Genomic DNA, 20,619 nt, shown 5'->3' on the forward strand with positions numbered 1-20,619 from the left:
TTAGCTCTAATTAGATAAAATATTTAAGGAAAAAGGGCAAAATCATCTAAATTGGGCATCCTAATAAGCTTGTGAGGAGGACCCAAATAGATGCCATGGATGTGGCAAACCAAATGGGGCCCAAATTCCGGGCATATATGATCCCAAAGTTTGCTATCGACATGTTAAGTTTCAGTCCAAACCAAAATTTGTTATGCATTGGAGAAATTTTTTGGAAATCTAAGGAATATAAGAGGGTGCAAGGACAAAAATGGATGACTGAAAAATACAAGCATGCACAGAGTCTTTTCTTTTCTTTTTAAAGAAAATGATGATGCATGGAACCATGCACATATATAGTTGGGTAATAGGTTGAATCTAAGTGTGAAATTTGATTGATTGTAGTTCTCGGTGGCGCAATAGGGCGTCTGGTGTGCATCCAACGGTTGAAAATGCTCAAGCATAGAGTTAAAAGCGGTCGCATGCAGCCCAAGCCGTTTTTGGGCGTTGGATGCACGCCAGCGCTTTGTTGCAGCACAAAGGATCCAATTTGGTAAGTGTAAATCCATAACGTGTACATCGGCAATAAACCGATCTGATTCCGCTGAAATTGGCTGGAATCCTCTTTTTCGGGTTAGAAAAATTGAAATCAGTAGGCCGAAATCAACCAACACTATAAATCAGCTAATTTTATGAAATGGAAATTGGACCGGAAATCGGATCCCACCGATTCGGATCCGATTGGATTCCTCAAGAAATCCTCTGACATTCGAAAAAAAAAAAATGAATGAATAGTAGAAGATAGTCTTCCGAATTCTGATAGTTCCCCTCCTTGACGATTGCAATTTGCACCTCTCCTGTCTCCACTCTACTCGCGGCTCCTCCTGTTCCATCTCCCTCGAGATGGCGTACACAACCTCACCTTCCCGCTCTGTTTTTCTCGGCGTTGACGTTGGCACTGGCAGTGCTCGCGCAGGCCTCTCTCTCTCTCTTATTTATGTTTCAGTTTTGATTCAGATAGGTGTTATTCAATTTTGGATTGATGATGATTCTGGTTTGGCTGGTTATGTTCTTCATTTGTTTTTAATTTGTTACTGTTACATTGCTATAGCCATTAGCAAAATTTCCTTCTCTTTTCGGTGTATTTGTTGATATTTTGGATTTTAACGGCTCTGCCGTCTTTTGAATCTGCTCAAACCTATGATGGGTATTCGTTCAAAATTCAAATCATTGTGTTTTGTCCGTACGAGGGGGGTTTCTTCATTTTGCCATTTTAAATCTGGAATTCGGAGATGCTGGCGGTGGAATTTTCAGTATGGCGACTTTTTTGTATGTATCAATCCCCATCTAATGGACTGAGGAATTTCCTGTTGAATTGCGATGGATTTTTCCGTAAATGGATGGAGAAGAGTAGTTTCGTTGACCCAATTGACCACCTCACTGTCTTTATTTTATTTTTATCGTAATTTTTTCATCTATTGTAATCTTCTTACATACAGTTTCCTATGAACATTGAGAATTACAAGGAGTACTTTTGTGTGCAGTGGATTTCTAAATTGGTTCCTTTTCCTTGCTTGATTAAGAACCTGTTTATTAATTTACTGATTGGGCATAAATTAACTGTTTGTTCATACATGTCTTCACTCGATGCAGGTCTTTTTGATGGAAATGGAAAGCTTCTAGGTTTAGCTAGTAGCCCTATACAAATTTGGAAGGATGGTGACTGTATTGAGGTGAAAAATAGTTGGACTCTCTTGTGTGTAATATTTGCTTCCGGAATTGAAGGGAAATTTTATTGGTATAAAGGCTTGTATTTTCTCAAAGAAATGAACATCAACTCTGAACTACTGAAGTCTTCGAGTTTTCTAAAATTTACCGTATATTACTAGCATTACAATATATGATTGGATACATACATATAGACAGAAATATATCAGAAGTCTATATCTATATCTATATCTATATATATATACAGAGGGCCAAAATTTCAAATATTTGGAATTTAAATACCACTAACAATTTATTTTGTAAATCAGCAATCCTCAACTGATATCTGGCATGCAATTTGTGCTGCGGTGAAATCAGCATGTGCCCTTGCAAATGTTGCTGGTGAAGAAGTAACTAGTTTGGGATTTGCTGCTACTTGTTCTCTGGGTTTGTGACCTAAATTGATATCTTATCCTTGTTGATTAGTATCATTTTTCTTTGAGTAAGTTGCTAGTGTATTTTATGTGGTTTGAAGAATTTAGGCTAAACTTGGGTTGTTCTGTTTTTGTTTGCAGTTGCTGTGGATGCTGATGGTTCTCCTGTTACGGTTTCTTGGAGTGGTGATGCAAGGAAAAATATTATAGTATGGATGGACCATAGAGCTGTAAGGCAAGCTGAACGAATTAATTCTTCCAACTCACCAGTACTGCAGTATTGTGGTGGGGCCCTTTCCCCTGAGATGCAGCCTCCAAAGGTGTGCTTCAGTTGATTATTATAGCATTGTGATGACACTATGCTGCTATATCGTTTATTTCTTTCTACATACTTTGCGTAGATGAGGTTTGACCCTGATCATGGAATCAAGTTTTTGGTTTTCTAGCTGACTATTTTGTCAAGATCAATTTTGGTCAGTCATTGTCTTCATGATGTCACGACACATGAGGTTTATCGTTTTGACCATGAAGCAAATGAAACCATCTGACTACTTGGCTTTGATTTTTATTCTCACACTGAAGTCAAATCTTTTCCTTATTTATTTTGGGCTCCAAAATATCAAAAAGAAGGGTGCAACTGAACAATTACAAATGCAAGTTGATTTTTTTTTTTTTTAATCTTTATCTTTAATTTTTTATTGTTTTCTTTGCTCACACAAAGGGGGTGTGTGATCAGAATTGAATTATCTACACTTTATTTGTCATCTCCCCTGGTTGTTAGGTTCAACTCATCATGGCATGCATCTGTAAAGAGCACTTGTATATATTTCATTTTAAAGTTTGATGGAGATGATTGTATTTCAGTAAGTTAACAATAAACTACTTACTGCAGCTTTTATGGGTCAAAGAAAATTTGAAAGAATCTTGGTCAATGGCATTTAGGTGGATGGATTTGAGTGATTGGTTATCATACAGGTATTTTAAGTCAACTAGGCTCATGGTTTGGTGGATGGTTGTATTGATGTTGATGAATCGCTATCAACCAATTTGGTTCTTACTGTAATTAATTTATTGTTTGTATGCATTTTTGTAGAGCAACTGGAGATGATACTCGGAGCCTATGCACCACGGTGTGCAAATGGACATATCTTGGTCATGCTCACATGCAACAAATCAGTGAGAAAGTCTCTCGAGATATGAAAGCTTGTGGGTGGGATGATGACTTTTGGGAGGAGATCGGCTTGGGTGACCTTGTAGAAGGGCATCATGCTAAGATTGGTATGGTATTCCCTTTGTGTGCTTGTCTTCTGCTTCACTTCTAGAACATTGTTGGATGGGGAATGACTTGTGTCTAATATGACACCAGCCTTTATTTATAATAACGGAGAGAAAGTTCTAGAATATTACAAGGACCATTAAACCCCTTAAGGACCTGTTTAGAATCTAACACTTTCCCCAATACCCATTATTACAACAGTCCCCTTTAAGCTGGTGTATAGATATCACATATGCCTAACTTATAAATAATAGGATGAAACATCTTACTGTTAAGACCTTTAGTAAATACATCAGCCAATTGTTCGCTACTGGGAACAAAAGGCATAGTGATAAGACCTATATCCAGTTTCTCTTTGATAAAGGGTCGATCGATCTCCATATGCTTGGTTCGATTATACTGGATAGGGTTGTGAGCAATGCTTATGGTAGATTTGTTGTCACAAGATAGTGTTATTGGAAGGGTAACAGGGACAACCAAATATGTGAGAAAACCATGAAGCCATAAGAGCTCACAAATGCCATAAGCCATAGCATGGAACTTTGATTTAACACTTGACCGGGCAACCATGGTTGCTTCTTGCTTCACCATGTGACAAGGTTGCCACCAACAAAGATGCAATAAGCAGTAGTAAACCTGCGATCATCAGGAGAACCTGCCCAATCAGCATCTGTGAAGGCCTCCACCCTAAGGTAATCATGAGGAGAAAAATAATGCCACATCCTGGGGCAGATTTCAAGTAATGGAGAATAGCAACACAACTTCCTGATGTGTTGAGTAAGGATCCTGCATGTATTGACTGACCAGGCTAGGGCACGTATGAGAAAGATTAAGCGCCCTAATAATCTCTGTATTTCCCTTTATCCACAAAATCACTTTCCTTACTACTCAGGTGACCATTAGCGTCAATAAGAGTACCTCCTGGCATGCACCGCAATATGCTTGTCTTAAAAAATAGGTCTAGCACATACTTTCGTTGAGACAAGTAGATCCCATGAGAAGACTTGACAACTTCAATGCCAAGGAAGTAACGAAGTTGTCCTAGATCTTTGATCTTGAATTCTTCACCCAAGTATCTCCTGAGGCGAGAGATCTTTGCCAGATCATAACTAGTAACAACAATATCATTTGCATAGACTATCATGATAGTAATCTTCCCACCAGATCTTTTGATGAATAGATTGTGGTCGGCATTGCTTTAGGAGTATCCTGTAGCAACCATAGCCTTGTGATAATACTTGAACCAAGCATGATGGGATTACTTCAGCCTATATAATGCACGTTTCAGCTTGCATACCTTTCCTTGGGTTTTGGAGCAAGTGAACCCAGGGGAATGCCTATATACACTTCCCCCTCAAGTTCACTATGAATAAAGACATTCTTCACATCTAGCTGGTGAAGATCCCAATCTAAGTCGGTGGCACAAGATAAGATAAAACGGATTGTGTTCATTTTAGCAACTGGAGCAAATGCCTTCTGGTAGTCAATCCCATAAGTCTAAGTGAAGCCCTTGGCAATAAGTCTGGCTTTATAACAATCCATTGTACCATCAGCCTTCTGCTTCACTATGAAGACCCATTTACTTTTGTGAGGGAAGACTCACTAGTTCCCATGTGTCATTCTTCTTTAGAATTTGCTTCTCTTGAACCATAAATGCATGCCATTGTGACTCTGCACTCGCTTCCTGCCAGGTATGGGGAATGGAAATAAAGGATAGAAAAGGCACAAAACTATAGTAGGAAGGAGAAAGTGAGTTATAAGAAACAATTTTTTAGCAAATAGGATGTAAAGTACAAGACTTGGTGCCTTTACGAACATAAATAGGTAACTCAAGAGATAGATCAACAAAAGGAGAAGGAGAATTACCTGGGTGTAAGGGGATAAGATCAGGCTCGAGAGGAGGCAACTGACGTGGTAGGGTAGGTGCTGGATGTGTAGTGATCGGAGTTTGCTATCTGCGACTATAAACATGCATCTCTAGTTGAGGCTGAGCTGAAGTAGAAGAAGTAGGAGTGTCACTCTCCCCCTTTGAAATGGGACACCGACAAGAATAGCAAGTTTAAGAGGTAGCACATCTTCCACAATGAAAGGGGACTTCCCCTGAAGTGGTGCCATAGTGTAATAGGACGAAGATTTGTGAAGGACAACATCCATAGTCACAAACCACCGTCGAGTGGGAGGGATGAAAACACTGATAACCTTTCTGAGTATGAGCATACCCTAGAAAAATACATCGGAGACCATAAGGATCAAAATTCCCATGAGGATGATGATCTTGAGGATAATAGACAATGCCGAATACATTGGGAGGAACAGGAAAGCAACAGAGCCCTGAAGAAGATCTAGAGGGGAGCAGAAGGAATGAATCCAAGAAGACAATCGGTTGATAAAAAACGTGGCAGTGAGAATCACATCACTCTGGTACTAGGGAGGAGCATGCATCTCAAACATAAGAAAGCGTGTGACCTCACAAAGATGGCGATTCTTCACTCAACAACCCCATTCTGAGCCGAAGTGTCAACCTAATTGGTCCGATGGATCATCCCATGAGCAGAAAGTAAGTTTGAAAGGACCCTTGGAAGTATTCACGACTATTGTTGCTTCGAAGGATCTTGATGGTACCACCGAACTGAGTCAAAACTATTTGGTGGAACTGTTAAAAGCATTGGAAGGTCTCGCCCTTGGTTCGCATCAATAAACCCAAGTAGTTCGGGAATGGCAGTTAATAAAAGAGACAAACCACCGATACCCATTGACAGACATATAACAGGATGGACCCCAAATATCAGAATGTATTAATGAAAAAGGAGTGACACCTTATCTCAAGAAACAAAATAAGTGATCTGAGTTTTTTTGGCCAATACAAATGCCTCACAAAAAAATTGACTTGAATTATAATTTTTAAAAGAATGAAAAGCCCTAGCTAAAATTCCCAAAGAGGGATGTCCTAACCGACAATGCCATATAGTAACTCAGAGATGGGAGGTGACGTAAAAGATGTCTGAAGAGCTTGACCAGAGACCAACGCCATCATCATCAAGCAAATACAGACCACCACGCACACCCTACTATCGTTGCCCTTGTCACCAGATCCTAAAAAACACAATGAGATGGGAAAAATGTGACTTTGCAATTAAGACTGGAAGTAAGAATACTAATGGACAATATTTTAGTAGGAAAAGAGGAACATGCAATACAGTAGAATGGAATGAAAGAGTATAGCTAACAGAGTCCTTTTCCAAAATAGTGAAATAAGTTTCGTTAGCCAACTTGACCTTGCAATTACCAGGATAGGTAGTGTACTGTGAGAAAAGAGACAAGCAACTTGTCATATGATTGGAAGCCTTGGAGTCTATAATCCAAGGGTAGAAGGGATATTGTATGGCCATAGAAAGAGATACTTGACCCAAAAGGGGTGGAATGAGCAGAGCTCATAGTGGCTGATGTAAGAGAGTTCAGGCGTGTCAGAAGGTGTCGGAGGGCAATAAGCTCATTAGATGCTAGCGAGGCTGCTAGGTACTAGGAGCAGAGTTAAGAGTCTGGGACCTTTGTATAGTTGGCCTGACCAAGAGTATCGACAAGATCCTTCCCTCGCCCTTTGCTAGATGTATCAACAGGATGGCCATGAAGCTTCTAACAGTGATCCTTGTTGTGACGCTCCTTCCCATAGTAATCACACTTCACTAGAACTTTGGTACAGGAACCACCAGATTATGGGGATGCATTGAAGGACTGAATGCTAAAGACAAGTGTAGATCTCTCGATGGGAGTGGCAATAGTGTTGGATGGGATAATGACTTGTGTCTAATATGACACTAGCCCTTTTTATTTATAACAATGGAGAGAAGGTTCTAGGGAATTACAAAGACCATTAAACGCCTTAGGCTCTGTTTGTTTGGTAAGTGACACTTTCCCTAAAAGCCATAAAACCCATTATTACAACACTCCCTTTTAAGTTGGTGCATAGATATCATATATGCCCAACTTGCAAATAATAGGATGAAACATCTTACTACTAAGACCTCAAGTAAATACATCAGCCAATTGTTCATTACTGGGAACAAAAGGCACAATGATAAGGCCCATATCCTGCTTCTCTTTGATGAAGTGTTGATTGATCTCCACATGCTTGGTTCGATCATGCTGGACAGGGTTGTGAGCAATGCTAATGGTAGATTTGCTATCACAAAAGTGCTTTATAGGAAGAATAGCAGGAACAGCCAAATCAGTGAGAAGACCATGAAGCCATAGGAGCTCACAAATGCTATGTGCCATAGCACGGAACTCTGCTTCAGCACTTGAACGGGTAACCATGACTTGCTTCTTGCTACGCCATGTAATAAGGTTATCACCAACAAAGGTGCAATAACCAGTATTTGACCTATAATCATCAGGGAAACCTGCCCAATTAGCATCTATGAAGGCCTCCACCCTAAGGTGATTATGAGGAGAAAAAATGATGCCACGCCATGGGGTAGATTTCAAGTACCGGAGAATACGTAGCACAACTTCCATGTGAGTCGAGTAGGGATCATGCATGTACTGACTAACCAGGCTGACGGAAAATGTTATGTCAGGGCATATATGAAAGAGATAGATCAACCGCCACACTAATCTTTGATATCTTCCCTTATCCACATGATCACCTTATTTGCTACTCAGGTGATCATTAGCAATAGGAGTGTCTGTCGGCTTACACCCCAACATTCCTATCTCAGAGTGAAGATCAAGCACATACTTCCGCTGAGACAAGCAGATCCCACGAGACCTGGCAACTTCAATGCCGAGGAAATAATGTTGTCCTAGATCTTTGATCTCGAATTCCTCACTCAAGTATCTATTGAGGTGAGAGATTTCCGCCATATCATCACCAGTAACAACAATATCATCTAATATTATGATAGCAATATTCCCGCCAGATCTTTTGATGAACAGAGTGTGGTCGGCATTGCTTTGAGAGTAACCTGTAGCGACCATAGCCTTATGGAAACGTCCGAACCATGCACGAGAGGATTGCTTCAGCCCATATAGAGTACACTTCAGCTTTCATACCTTCCCTTCCGTTTTGGAGCAAGTGAACCTAGGAGGAATGTTCATATACACTTCCTCCTCAAGTTCCCCTTGAAGGAAGGCATTCTTCACATCTAACTACTGGAGATCCCAATCTAAGTTGGCGGCACAAGCCAAGATAATACGAATTGTGTTCATCTTAGCAACTAAAGTAAAAGTCTCGTGGTAGTCAATCCCATAAGTCTGTGTGAAGCCTTTGGCAACAACTCTGGCCTTGTACCGATCCATTGTACCATTAGCCTTCTGTTTTACTGTGAAGACCCACTTACACCCAACTATCTTCTTTTGTGAGGGAAGACACACCAGATCCCATATGTCATTCTTCTTCAGAGCCTGCATCGCTTCAACCATAGCTGCCTGCCATTGTGAGTCTGCACTCGCTTCCTGCCAGGTATGGGGAATGGACACAGAGGAAAGAGAAGACACAAAACTATAGTAGGAAGGAGAAAGTGAGTCATAAGAAACATTTTTAGCAATAGGATATAAAGTACAAGACCTAATGCCTTTACGAACAGCAATAGACAACTTAATAGATTGATTAACATGAAGAGAAGGAGAATTACTAGGATCCAAAGGGACAAGATCCGGCTCAAGAGGAGACAACTGGCATGGTACGGTAGATGCTGGATGTACAGTGGTTTGACTCTACTCTCTGCGACTATACACACATATCTTTGGCCGAGAAGTAGGAGAGGTAGGAGTGTCGCTCTCCCCCTGAAACGGGATACTAGCAGGGATAACAATTTCAAGAGACGGTGGCACATCTTCCACAATGGAAGGAGACTCCCCCTGAAGATGTGTCGAAGTATAGTATGATGCAGATTCGTGAAAGACAACATCCATAGACTTCGAGTAGGAGGATGAAAACACTGATAGCCTTTCTGAGTAGCAGCATACCCCAGAAAAATGCATCGGAGATCACGAGGATCAAACTTTTCATTAAGGATGATGATTGCGAGCATAACAAATACTACCGAATACCTTAGGAGGAACAAGAAAAACAGCAGAACCTTGGAGAAGATTCAGAGGGGAGCGGAAGGTATAGACTTGAGAAGGCATTCAGTTGATAAGAAATGCAGCAGTGAGAATTGTGTCACTCCAGTGCTGGGGAGGAACATGCATCTCAAACATAAGAGAGCGTGCTACCTCACAAAGGTGGCGATTCTTCTGCTCAGCAACCTCATTCTGAGTCGGAGTATATACACAACTAGTCTGATGAATCATCCCATGATCAGAAAGGTAAGCTTGAAAGGACCCTTCAAAGTATTCACTACCATTGTCGCTTCGAAAGATCTTAATGGTAGCATTGAACTGAGTTTGAACCATGCGGTGAAACTGTTGAAAGCAATAGAAGGTCTCGCCCTTGGTTTGCATCATATAAACCCAAGTAGTCCGATAGTGACAATCAATAAAAGAGACAAACCACCTATAACCATTGATAGACACATAGTGGGATGGACCCCAAATATCAGAATGTGTCAATGAAAAAGGGGTGGCACTTTTATTTCTAGAAATAGAATAAGTAATTCGAGTTTGTTTGGCCAAAACACATGCCTCACAAAAAAATTGATTCGAATTACAATTTTTAAAGGAAAAACTCTAGCTAAAGTTCCCAAAAGGGGATGTCCCAATCGACGATGCCACTACAGTAACTCAGAGATGGGAGGTGACGTAGAAGATGTCTGAAGAGCCTGACCAGAGACCAATACCGAGTCATCATCAAATAGACACAGACCGCTACGTACCCTACCAGGGCTAATCGTTGCCCCTGTCATCAGATCCTGAAAAACACAATGAGACAGGAAAAAGGAGACTTTACAATTAAGACTGGAAGTAAGACTACTAATGTACAAAAGGTTAGTGGGAAAAGAAGGAATATGCAATACAGTAAAAAGGGATAAAGAAGGGGTACAACTAATAGAGCCCTTTCCCAGAATAGTGGAATAAGTCTCATTAGCCAATTTGACCTTACGATTACCAGGATAAGTAGTGTACTGTGAAAAAAGAGGCAAGCGACCTATCATATGATCAGAAGCCCCAGAGTCTATAATCCAAGGGGTAGAAGGGACAGACATAGTATGACCACAAAAGGAGATACCTAACCTAGGAAGGGTGGAATGAGCAGAGCTCGCAGTGGATTGTACAGGCGAGTCTAGGCGTGTTAAGAGACACCGGAGGGTAGTAAGATCATCAGATGATAGCGAGGCTACTGAGGTGCTAAGAGCACACTCAGAGTCAGGGCTCTCAGTATGGTTGGCCTGCCTAGAAGTACCGGCATGACCCTTCCCTCGCTCTTTTCCAGATGTATTAGTAGGATGGCCATGAAGCTTCTAGCAGTGCTCCTTGGTGTGACGCTCTTCCCACAGTAATCGCACTTCACTGGAGTCCTGGTAGAGGAGCCACCAGACTGTGGGGCTGCACTAAGGGACTAAGTGCGAGTGACAAGTGTAGATCTCTCAGCAGGAGTGGTGGCTTGTTGTGGAAGCATAGTGGTACGTCGACTGTCCTCAAGTTGGATCACAGCATATACTTGATCCAAGGTAGGAAAGGGGGTACCACTCAAAACCTAGGACAACAACTAATTAAGCTCCACATTCAGACCTACTAGAAAATTAAAGACTATAATCTTGTCCTCTCGCTTATGAAAATTGGTGACATCTTCAGGGGTGGAAGGAGTATACTCCTCATAGAAATCGAACTCAGTCCATAGTGTCCTCAACTCATAGTAGTACTATGACAGAGTGAGCCCTTGGATCACGAACCTTTTGGCGAAGTTCAAAGACTTGGGCATCATTCCCTGCCTGGGAATAGAGATCCTGGACAGACTTCCATATATTTGCAGCGGAGTCAAGGAGGAGATAGCCATGCGAAAGCTGTGGTAATATGGAGTTGACAAGGAAGGCCATAACCAAATAATTGGCACACTCCCACTTTTCAATCTCAGGACCTGTGGTCGGACGCTTCGTGGTTTCAGTGATGTACCCGTAATAGCCACGGTACTTGATGGAGATGCAAACCGAGCGTGACCACATAAGGTAGTTTGTGCCATCAAGCTTGATAGCACAAGGAGGAAAGGTAGGAAGAGCCGTGGTATCTCCGCCAGTAAAAGCAGATGAGCTGGTAGACATGGTTGCTAATCAAATGGGCTGTACAAATAGAAGAGACACTAGCCGGAGATAGAGAAAGCACCAAAATAACCAGAAAAAATCTAGAAAACCCAAAAAATCAATAAAGGGTAAAACGCTAAGAAAACAATCTTGTGATTGCTCTAAAATAGAGATCTCAAATGAAAAAGTGGTCGGTACATACCATTACAAGGATAAGGGGCACCAATCGCAACAAACATCAAGACGATCGGAACATCGAGCGAGGAAAAGCATCCTGGCAATGAAAAACGATTTCAGGGAGAAAACCGTGAAAAAATGATGAAAAAAAGGTTCTTGGTCTCTCAGATCATTGTAGAAGAGAGTCTGAGAGCCCAAGGGAAGGATGGATGGAGGCTAGAAATCCTCTTGGTGGTTTAAGAAGCTTCCACCACGAGAGAGAAGCAGATGAAGAGAGATGGAGGGAGGCGTAGATGAAGGAGGCGCTGGGAGAGAAAGAAATGAGAAAGAGGCAAAGAGATGGAGAAGAGGGAGAGCCCTTAGTGTTTCGGATCCTAAGGCTTTGATACCATGTTGGATGGGGTAATGACTTGTGTCTAATATAAGACTAACGCTCTTTATTTATAACAATAGAGAGAAGGTTCTAGAGAATTACAAAGACCATTAAACCCTTTAGGGTCCGTTTGGTAACCGACACTTTTCCTAAAATCCATAAAACCCATTATTACAACAAATAGGCTATGGAAGCATAGTGGTATGGCGACTGTCCTCAAGTTGGATCGCAACATACGCTTGATCCAAAGTAGGAAAGGGAGTTTGGCTTAGAACCTGGGACTGAAGCTGATCAAACTCTACATTCAGACTTGTCAGAAAGTCATACACATGATCTTGTCCTCTCGTTTCTGAAATCTTGTGATACCCGTAGGAGTGGAAGGAGTATACTTATAGAAGTCCAACTCAGTCCATAGTGTGCATAACTCATAGCAGTATTGTGATAGTGTGAGCCCACTCTATCTCAAATCACGAACCTTCTGGCATAGTTCAAAGACCTGAGCATCATTCCCCGCTTGAGAATAAATATCATAGATAGATTTTCAGATCTTCGTAGCAGAGTAAAAAGGAGATAGCCATATGAAAGTTGTGGCTGCATGGAGTTGACAAGGAGGCCATAAGTAGAGAGTTGGCACACTCCCACTAGTCAATCTCAGAGCTTGTGGTTGGACGCTTTGAGTATCTAATGAGGTACCCGTAATAGCCACGAGACTTGATGGTGATACAGATCGAGCGTGACCACGTAAGGTAGTTTGTGCCATCAAGATTGATAGCACAAGGAGGAAAGGTGGGAAGAGATGAGGTGTCTCCACCAGTGGAAGTATAAGAGCTGGTAGATATGGTTATAACTAATGGGGCTGTGCTAATAGAAGAGGCACCAGCCAGAGTAGAAGAAGCACAAAAAACCACCAAAACGTAGGAAAAATCCTGAAAAACCCAAAAATAATAAAGGGTGAAAACCCTGACAAATCGATTTTGGGGATAGCTCTGGAATAGTCTTGAGATGGTAAAAATTGGCTATTGCATAGCACTACAAGGATCAGTAGCACCAATCGCAGCCAACATCAAGACGATCAGTGCATCAAATAGGGAAAAAGCACCTTGGCATAAAAAAGTCGATTTCAAAGAGTAAAAACCCTGAAAAATCAATGAAAGTAGGAGCTGGGTCTCTGAGATCATTGTAGGAGAGGGCCTGAGAGCCTAGGAGAGAGAGATGGAGGCTAGTGGTTCTCTTGGTGGTGTAAGGAACTACCACTGAGAGAGAGAAGTAAAAGAAGAGATATGGAGCGAGGTGTAGATGGAGGGAGGCACTGGGAGAGGAAAATCAAGAAAGGGAGAAAGAGATGGCAGATGGGAGGAAACCATAGTTGTCATGACGCTAAGGCGAACTAAGGTGCTGGAGGGCTGCCTAAACGCTAGCGAAATGGCGCCCGCCTTAAGGTGAATAAGTGTTATTTTTTATTTTCACTTTTTTCTCACATTATTTAGTAGGCTACATGAACCTTGTATCATCAAAAATCTGAAATAACCTAGAGGGGGGGTGAATAGGTTATACTGATGGAAATTTAAATCTTTTCGAAATGTTATTCCAAGTGTGATTACGAAATAACATATGCGGAATAAATAAAATTCTCAATCACACAAGACTAAGATTTATAGTGGTTCGACTTAACCAGAGTTTAATCCATTCCCTATAAGAGTCCTTTTGTAATATATTCCACAAGCTTTCCCTTTCAGTATAGTAGGTAGGGAAAAAAATCTTTACACTCTTTTTACGGATAAGAGAATTCTTACAAATCTCCTTTGTAGGTAGAAGCACCTATTACAATCTCCTTTGCAGGTAGAGAGACACCTTTCTCTTTTAAGGATAAGAGGATCCTTATGCAAGTCCTAAGTACAATCTAGGCATTAATGTAAAAACAGTAAAGAAGATAGTAGAATAAGAGGGTTACCTCTGGTGTGGTGCAAATGATAAATATGAAATGAAATGATGCACTTTTATAAGTCTTCTCTATAGCTTTGACTTGTACAGTGAGAATGTGGAAGACTTTGATGGAGACTTGAGCTTTTCTTTTTGTGATTGGTGAAGACCAATGTCGCTCAAGTAATTGGAATGGCTTTATGACTTTGATTGCTCATAATAGTCCTCTTAATGCTCAGACTTAATTGATATTTAATTATGAGCATCTTAAGTATTTATAGGTGAGATTAGAACATTTTAGGCAGCAAATTAGGCTCTAATGGTCATATTCTGGGTCCACCAGTCGACCGCCATCGGTAGCCGGTTGACTAGAAAGAGCCATTGGTGTTAAAAAACTAGTCGTTAGAACTGTTCCAGGTAGGTGCCAGTCAACTGGGACTTTCAGCCGGTCGACCGGCTATGGCCTCGGACAGTTCCAGTTGACTGGGGCTTCCAGTTGGTTGACCGCCTACAGTTCTGTCTGAATTATGCCAGACAACTATCATACTGACCAGTCGCCAGTAATTTGGCCATAACTTTTTGGTCTGACATCGAATTGACGATTCAAATTGTGTTGGAATTGTAACTCGATTTCCTACAAGTTCCATGAGGGTTCATCTCCTAATACCAACTCTAAGGTTTCCTAAAGTGCCCTTGAGTCTGGTTATAGTGTTTTTCTCAGAATAACACTTAGAACATATATTTCTAAATATGTTCTACATCATCTATGCACTTCTATGCTTGGTCAAGAGATGTCCTAAAGTCATTCTAGTATGATGATATGAAATGCATAAAGTGCGTGTACATATATATAGAAAAAGAGTACAAGCACAATATGAAGAACAATTCTATCCTAGAAGTCTTCATCTTGTTTTGACGCTTGGAATCATTACTTGACGCTTTGGAGTCTTCACCTTCATTTGGCACTCCATTCTCAGGATTCCATCTTTTTAAGCTTCTTAGTTGTATCTCCATGTCTTGTTCCTTGAGTTCTTGTCTTGAGGTCTACAAGTATGCGTAGCTTGAGATATCTTCTTATGCTATTTAACACTTATCAATTGAGTTAAGGCTACATGTTTGTTTGTTATTACCAAAACACATATAGGAGTGTGGGCATATTCCCAACAAAATCAATATTAAGCCACATCAAGTCATTAAAAATCAACATTAAGCCATATCAAATCATCAAAGATCAACATTAAGTTATAAAAAATCAACATTTAGAGAAATGCTCTTGTTCTATAATAAGTTTTATTGGTCAAATGATTTTATTTTTATATGAGACTTTTTGCATTAGGTAAAGCACAAAACCAGCTTTCCAACAAGTTTAAGGTTACTTAAATCTGAGTTGTAATGACAAAGTTATGTTCCGGTCAAACTTATTTTGAAGTGCGCAAATGCTTTTAAAATAGCCTAAATGAATATAATTTGAAAGACGTCAAAACAAAAGATTATTTTATCGGACTTTCTGGTTTTTAGCAATGTTTTAGCATGAAAAGATTTATAAAACTTTCAGAATTGGGAAAAACCCTAACATTTTAAAGTAAAAATCGCTTCTACAACGAAAAATCCAGTTTTTGTTCTTGGACTCGGGGTTTGACTTCTTATCCTTTTGGAATTCGATTTTTAAACTATTTTTATTGGATTCAAATAGGGGGTATTTGCTTAGTTATGAATAATATACATTTATTTAAATGATATTTGACATAAATAAGGAAACATGCAGCGCAATAAGGTGATAGTCACCTAGGACCCAGGAAAACTGCCTGGATGCCAAGGCGGCGTCACCGTGACGAGCAAGAAATAACTTGAAAAACCTAAAAATCGATAAAGGGTGAAAACCCTGACAAATCGATTTTGGGGATAGCTCTGGAACAAAGTCCTGAGATGGTAAAGTGGCTAGTACATACCACTACAAGGATTAGTAGTACCAACCGCAACCAACATCATGACAATTAGAGCATCAAACAAGGAAAAAACACCCTGGCAGTTGATAGCATGTTGGATGGGATAATGACTTGTGTCATAGTTGGCACGGCGCCAAGGCGGTGGAGGGTTGTCTAAGCGCTTAGGCGAGAAGGCGCCCGCCTCAAGGCAAACTAGGCGAACAAGTGTTATTTTTTATTTTTCCTATTTTCTAACATTATTTAGTAAGTTATATATACCTTGTATCATAAAAAATCAAGATTAAGCCACATCAAGTAATTAAAAATCAACATTTAGCCACATCAAATCATAAAAAATTAACATTAAGTCATATTAAATTATAAAAAATCAACATTTAGAAAAATGCTCTTATTCTATAATAAGTTTGACGAGTCAAATGATTTTATTTTTACATGAGACTTTTTGTATTAGTTATAATATAAAACCAGCTTTCTAACAAGTCTAAGATTACTTAAATCTGAGTTGCAATGACAAAGTTATGCTTCAGTCAAACTTATTTTTAAGTGCGCGAATACTGTTAAAATCGCCTGAATGAAAATAATTTTATGAATATCAAAACAAAATATTTTTTTACCGGACTTTTGGTTTTTAGCAATGTTTTAACATGATAGAATTTATAAAATTTTCATAATTGAGAAAAACCCTAGCATTTAAAAGTTGAAAATCGTCCCTATAACCAAAATCCATTTTTTGTTCTTGGACGGTGGGGTTGACTTTTTATCCTTTTGGAATTTGATTTTTAAACTATTTTTATTGGATTCAAATAGGAGGTATTTGTTTATTTATGAATAATATCTTAAGTAAATGAAATAACAAATATTAAGTAAATGAAATAGCAAATATTAAAAACATTTACTTGAATGATATTTGGCATAAATAAGTGCCGAAACACAAGGCAACATGCAGTGCAACAAGGCGGTTGTCGCCTAGGCCCCAGGCAAACCGCCGCGACGCCTTGACGACTATGATCTAATATGACACTAGCCCTCTTTATTTATAATAACGGAGAGAAAGTTCTAGAATATTACGAGGACCATTAAGCCTCTTGATACCATGTTGGATGGTGCAACTTAACATAGAAATGGATTTAGGATGCCCATGCATTAGTCAGCTGCCTGTGACTAAGAAGTGCAATAATGTACATCCGAGCCCCAAATCATCAGGATATTGTAGTCCAACCATATGAATTTGTTAAAGTTTTAGTTCCTTTGTAGATTATTTCTTTTTTTACTTGAAGAATCCTTTTAGCCCCTCTTTGTAAATAGGTTTATATCTTTATCTCGTTTAAATTTTTCTCAGATTAATTTTAAAGATCTATGACATGTAGTCTCTTATTGAAGATTGTAGATGATTCATATTTTCATATTTTCTTTAAGGAAACCAAAGGAAAAAAGCAATGTGGCAGTGTATTGAGACTTTTTAGGTGGGGCAGTAAACTTATGGCTCTTGATGTTGTAGGAGAACAAGGATGTATGCCACAATTTGCAGTTCGAATTCTAAATATCAATGTTTTTAACGTATGGTCGGACCTTTCAGGAAAAGTGTGGCTATCTGATAGTCCAAAGAAAAAACTGTTAAAGAAATCAAAGATGTGTTATAAATAATATATTTGATGCAGCTATGACAAAAGACAAGCTTTGCCACAGTTGATTGTAGTTGTGCACAACCTCGATAAATCTCCCCACTTACACACTACATTCTAGATTTTTTAATGATAGTCCCACCTTTTTGAGTTGGACCATCTGATTCAAATGGTCCATTGGAACCGGAAGATCCAATGGCTCTGAAGTCGTTTTCAATCAACAAACAGACGAATGTCTTAAGAAAAATGGTGGACAGTTGGGAGTGATAATCTTGGTTAAACCATCCAGTCCAATGGTCTGTGAAAACACTGCATATAGAAACTATAAGTGGGGAAGAGGGGAAGAAAAGAGAGAGAACTGGACAAGCTAAAACTTACCTACGTTTTGGTGCACAGTGCACACCACAAATAGCGCTACAATTTAAGGGCACCAACCAAAATGAGCGGCAAAAAAAGAGCAAAACTCAACTTTGATATTAAAGAAAATTGTAGTTCGTCATATTCCAAACTATATAGCTTGGTCAGGCCCCTTGCCTTTATGTGGGCTACAATTCTTTTACAAATAGAAACTGTTCAAACTAATTATTAAACACGTTTTGACTCCCCTCTTTGAACAAAATAAGAAACCTTTTAGATTCCCTTACTAAAATCAGGCTCTCGAACTCTATCTCTAATTCCAATTACTAGTGCTCCACAAGCACACTGGGCTTTTTGGGGGGGGGGGGGGCACTGCAGAATTGAATAACAACACAGTTTGATTTTGCTGCTTTTCTTCTAAAGTATCAGGAAATAGAGTTAGTTTGTATCCAAATGATGTGGTGCTCCAATCACAGCAAGGGGTGCTTGAGGTAGCTGACATGGATGTCCTCTTGGGCCTGGCATTGCTTGTATATAAACTCTAACAGTGAACTAAAATTACCCATTGACTTAATGATTCACTCTCAGTAAATTGATCATACTTTTTCAGAGGAATTCCAATTGACATGATATTGGTCTCATTGGAAAGCTAACTTAAACTTTAAAAGGCACTTAAATCACACCAATGGACAAAATTTGACCTTCTAAAACTAGTCCAAAGATAACTGAGGAAATTAGGCATCTAATGACTCAACATCCATTAAAGATTCACAGAACATCCTACTAAACTCTGTATATATAAAGTACTCAAAGCATGTCAGTGAAAAAATGGTGATTGATGGTTATGCTGGGCCATCTTATTTGGTAAATAATTATTTTAGAATTCGTGCTTCATCTACAGTTGTCTTGTTGTAGTCCCAATCTTGGATAGTTTGTGTAGAGTAATGCATTTACAGGTGAGGATGCTCTCCACACAGATATCGAAACCACCACTTATAGGAATATATGGAAAAGGGGTTGCCATTTTTTCGTAAAATCATATACCTTAGCCCTAAATTTATATTCGGGAAAATATATGTAGACAAGCATGTGGCATCATGGAATTAAATTGTTCAATACTATCATGACTCATCCTGGAGCTTTTCCTTAGATTCTTGTAAGTGAATTAATTATGAATTTATGTTAATCTTAATTAATGGTGACCACCTCAATGTGGTCTTTCTCTGAATAATTGGAGACCTGTTTCTTCATATAAACAGCCGGGCAAATCTGAATTCATGGACAGTCAATTGTATCATGGTTCCATATCTACTAACTGGAGAACTATTTTCCTGTATTTCTGCTTACTGGCTTCAGCTAATGACTCTTCTACACTTGATGCAAACAGGGCGGAGTGTTGCATTTCCTGGCCATTCTTTGGGTTCTGGTCTTACTCCAGCTGCTGCAAAGGCAAGAAACTTACTAGTGAAGAATTCACATTGATTTCAAGTGGCGCTCCCTTGAGGTCCATTAACACAACAAATACATTTTACTTAAGAAATGGCCACCTCTGCCTCTTTCTATGGGCTTCTGTGGATGATTATGCTTGAGATTATCACAATTTGCAAGATGTTCATTATCTTTATATTTTCTTAGACGATCATTCTAAGTTTCAGGAGCTGGGGCTGGCAGTTGGAACTCCTGTAGGAACTTCATTGATTGATGCTCATGCTGGTGGTGTGGGGGTAATAGAAAGTGTCCCTGCATCAGAATCTGAGTCTAAAGGTTCAGCAATATTTTTTCGAAGGTTTTTGTTGCTTTTCATCTTTTCCTAGTACTTATTGTTTTCTTATTTAATAATATATGTACTCCACTTCAGGAGATGACAAAAACGCCATATGCCATCGTATGGTGTTAGTTTGTGGAACATCCACTTGCCATATGGCTGTATCCCAGAGCAAAATTTTCATTCCAGGGATTTGGGGACCTTTCTGGTCAGGTATATTATTCATACTTTATAGTCATTGTTGCAGCTGATAGAAAAGAACAATGTTATTTGCATCTTTTGTATCTTAGCAGTCATAGTTGTCAAGGTGTCGCCTTGGCGTCCAGGCGGTTTTTTTGGGGTCTAGGCGACTGTCGCATTGGTTCAAGGCTCTGGTTTGGCAATTATTTATGCTTAATATCATTTAGTTGTTATATCATTACAGCAAACACCCCCCCAAATGAATTTGATAGAAATAGTTAAAATTTAAATTCCAAAACGATAAAAGTCAACTCCCTAGTTCAAGAACAAAATCTGAAGTTTCGGTTGTAGGGGAGACAACCATAGTTGTCAAGTCGTTACCTAGGCATAAGTCGCTTTGTTGCACTGCATGTCGCCTTGTGTTTTGGTACTTATTTATGCCAAATATCATTTAAGCAAATATTCATTTACTGAAGATATTATCATAAATAACCAAATACCTGTTGGTGTACGATGTCTTGTATTCCGTCGCAGTTTAATCCAGGGAGTACTGGTGCAGCACCTAGACAGGCAGGACGGCGGTCCCTATTCTCCATTGATAGTGAAGCAGGATCTCATTTCATAGGAGACGTAGGCAACCTTGCCGAACCTCGTAAAATCCGTGTGCATTGTTTGTTTTGTTTTTTCCATTATCTTCTGCATCGTT

At 39.6% G+C, this 20,619-nt stretch overlaps 1 protein-coding gene across 1 annotated transcript; it reads left to right on the forward strand.

Moving 5' to 3' along the window:
* The first annotated feature begins 781 nt into the window (after positions 1-781).
* On the forward strand, positions 782-19,984 carry LOC122066084 (FGGY carbohydrate kinase domain-containing protein-like). Its single transcript, XM_042629914.1, has 9 exons — positions 782-955; positions 1,633-1,712; positions 2,016-2,133; positions 2,262-2,440; positions 3,013-3,095; positions 3,214-3,398; positions 19,356-19,417; positions 19,624-19,732; positions 19,827-19,984. The coding sequence occupies exons 1-9, from the start codon at positions 883-885 to the stop codon at positions 19,982-19,984; spliced, it is 1,047 nt and encodes a 348-aa protein (XP_042485848.1). The 5' UTR covers positions 782-882.
* Positions 19,985-20,619: the final 635 nt, after the last annotated feature.

The sequence above is a fragment of the Macadamia integrifolia genome, unplaced genomic scaffold, assembly GCF_013358625.1.
Source record: "Macadamia integrifolia cultivar HAES 741 unplaced genomic scaffold, SCU_Mint_v3 scaffold2221, whole genome shotgun sequence".
In the NCBI taxonomy this organism is placed as follows: Eukaryota; Viridiplantae; Streptophyta; class Magnoliopsida; order Proteales; family Proteaceae; genus Macadamia; species Macadamia integrifolia.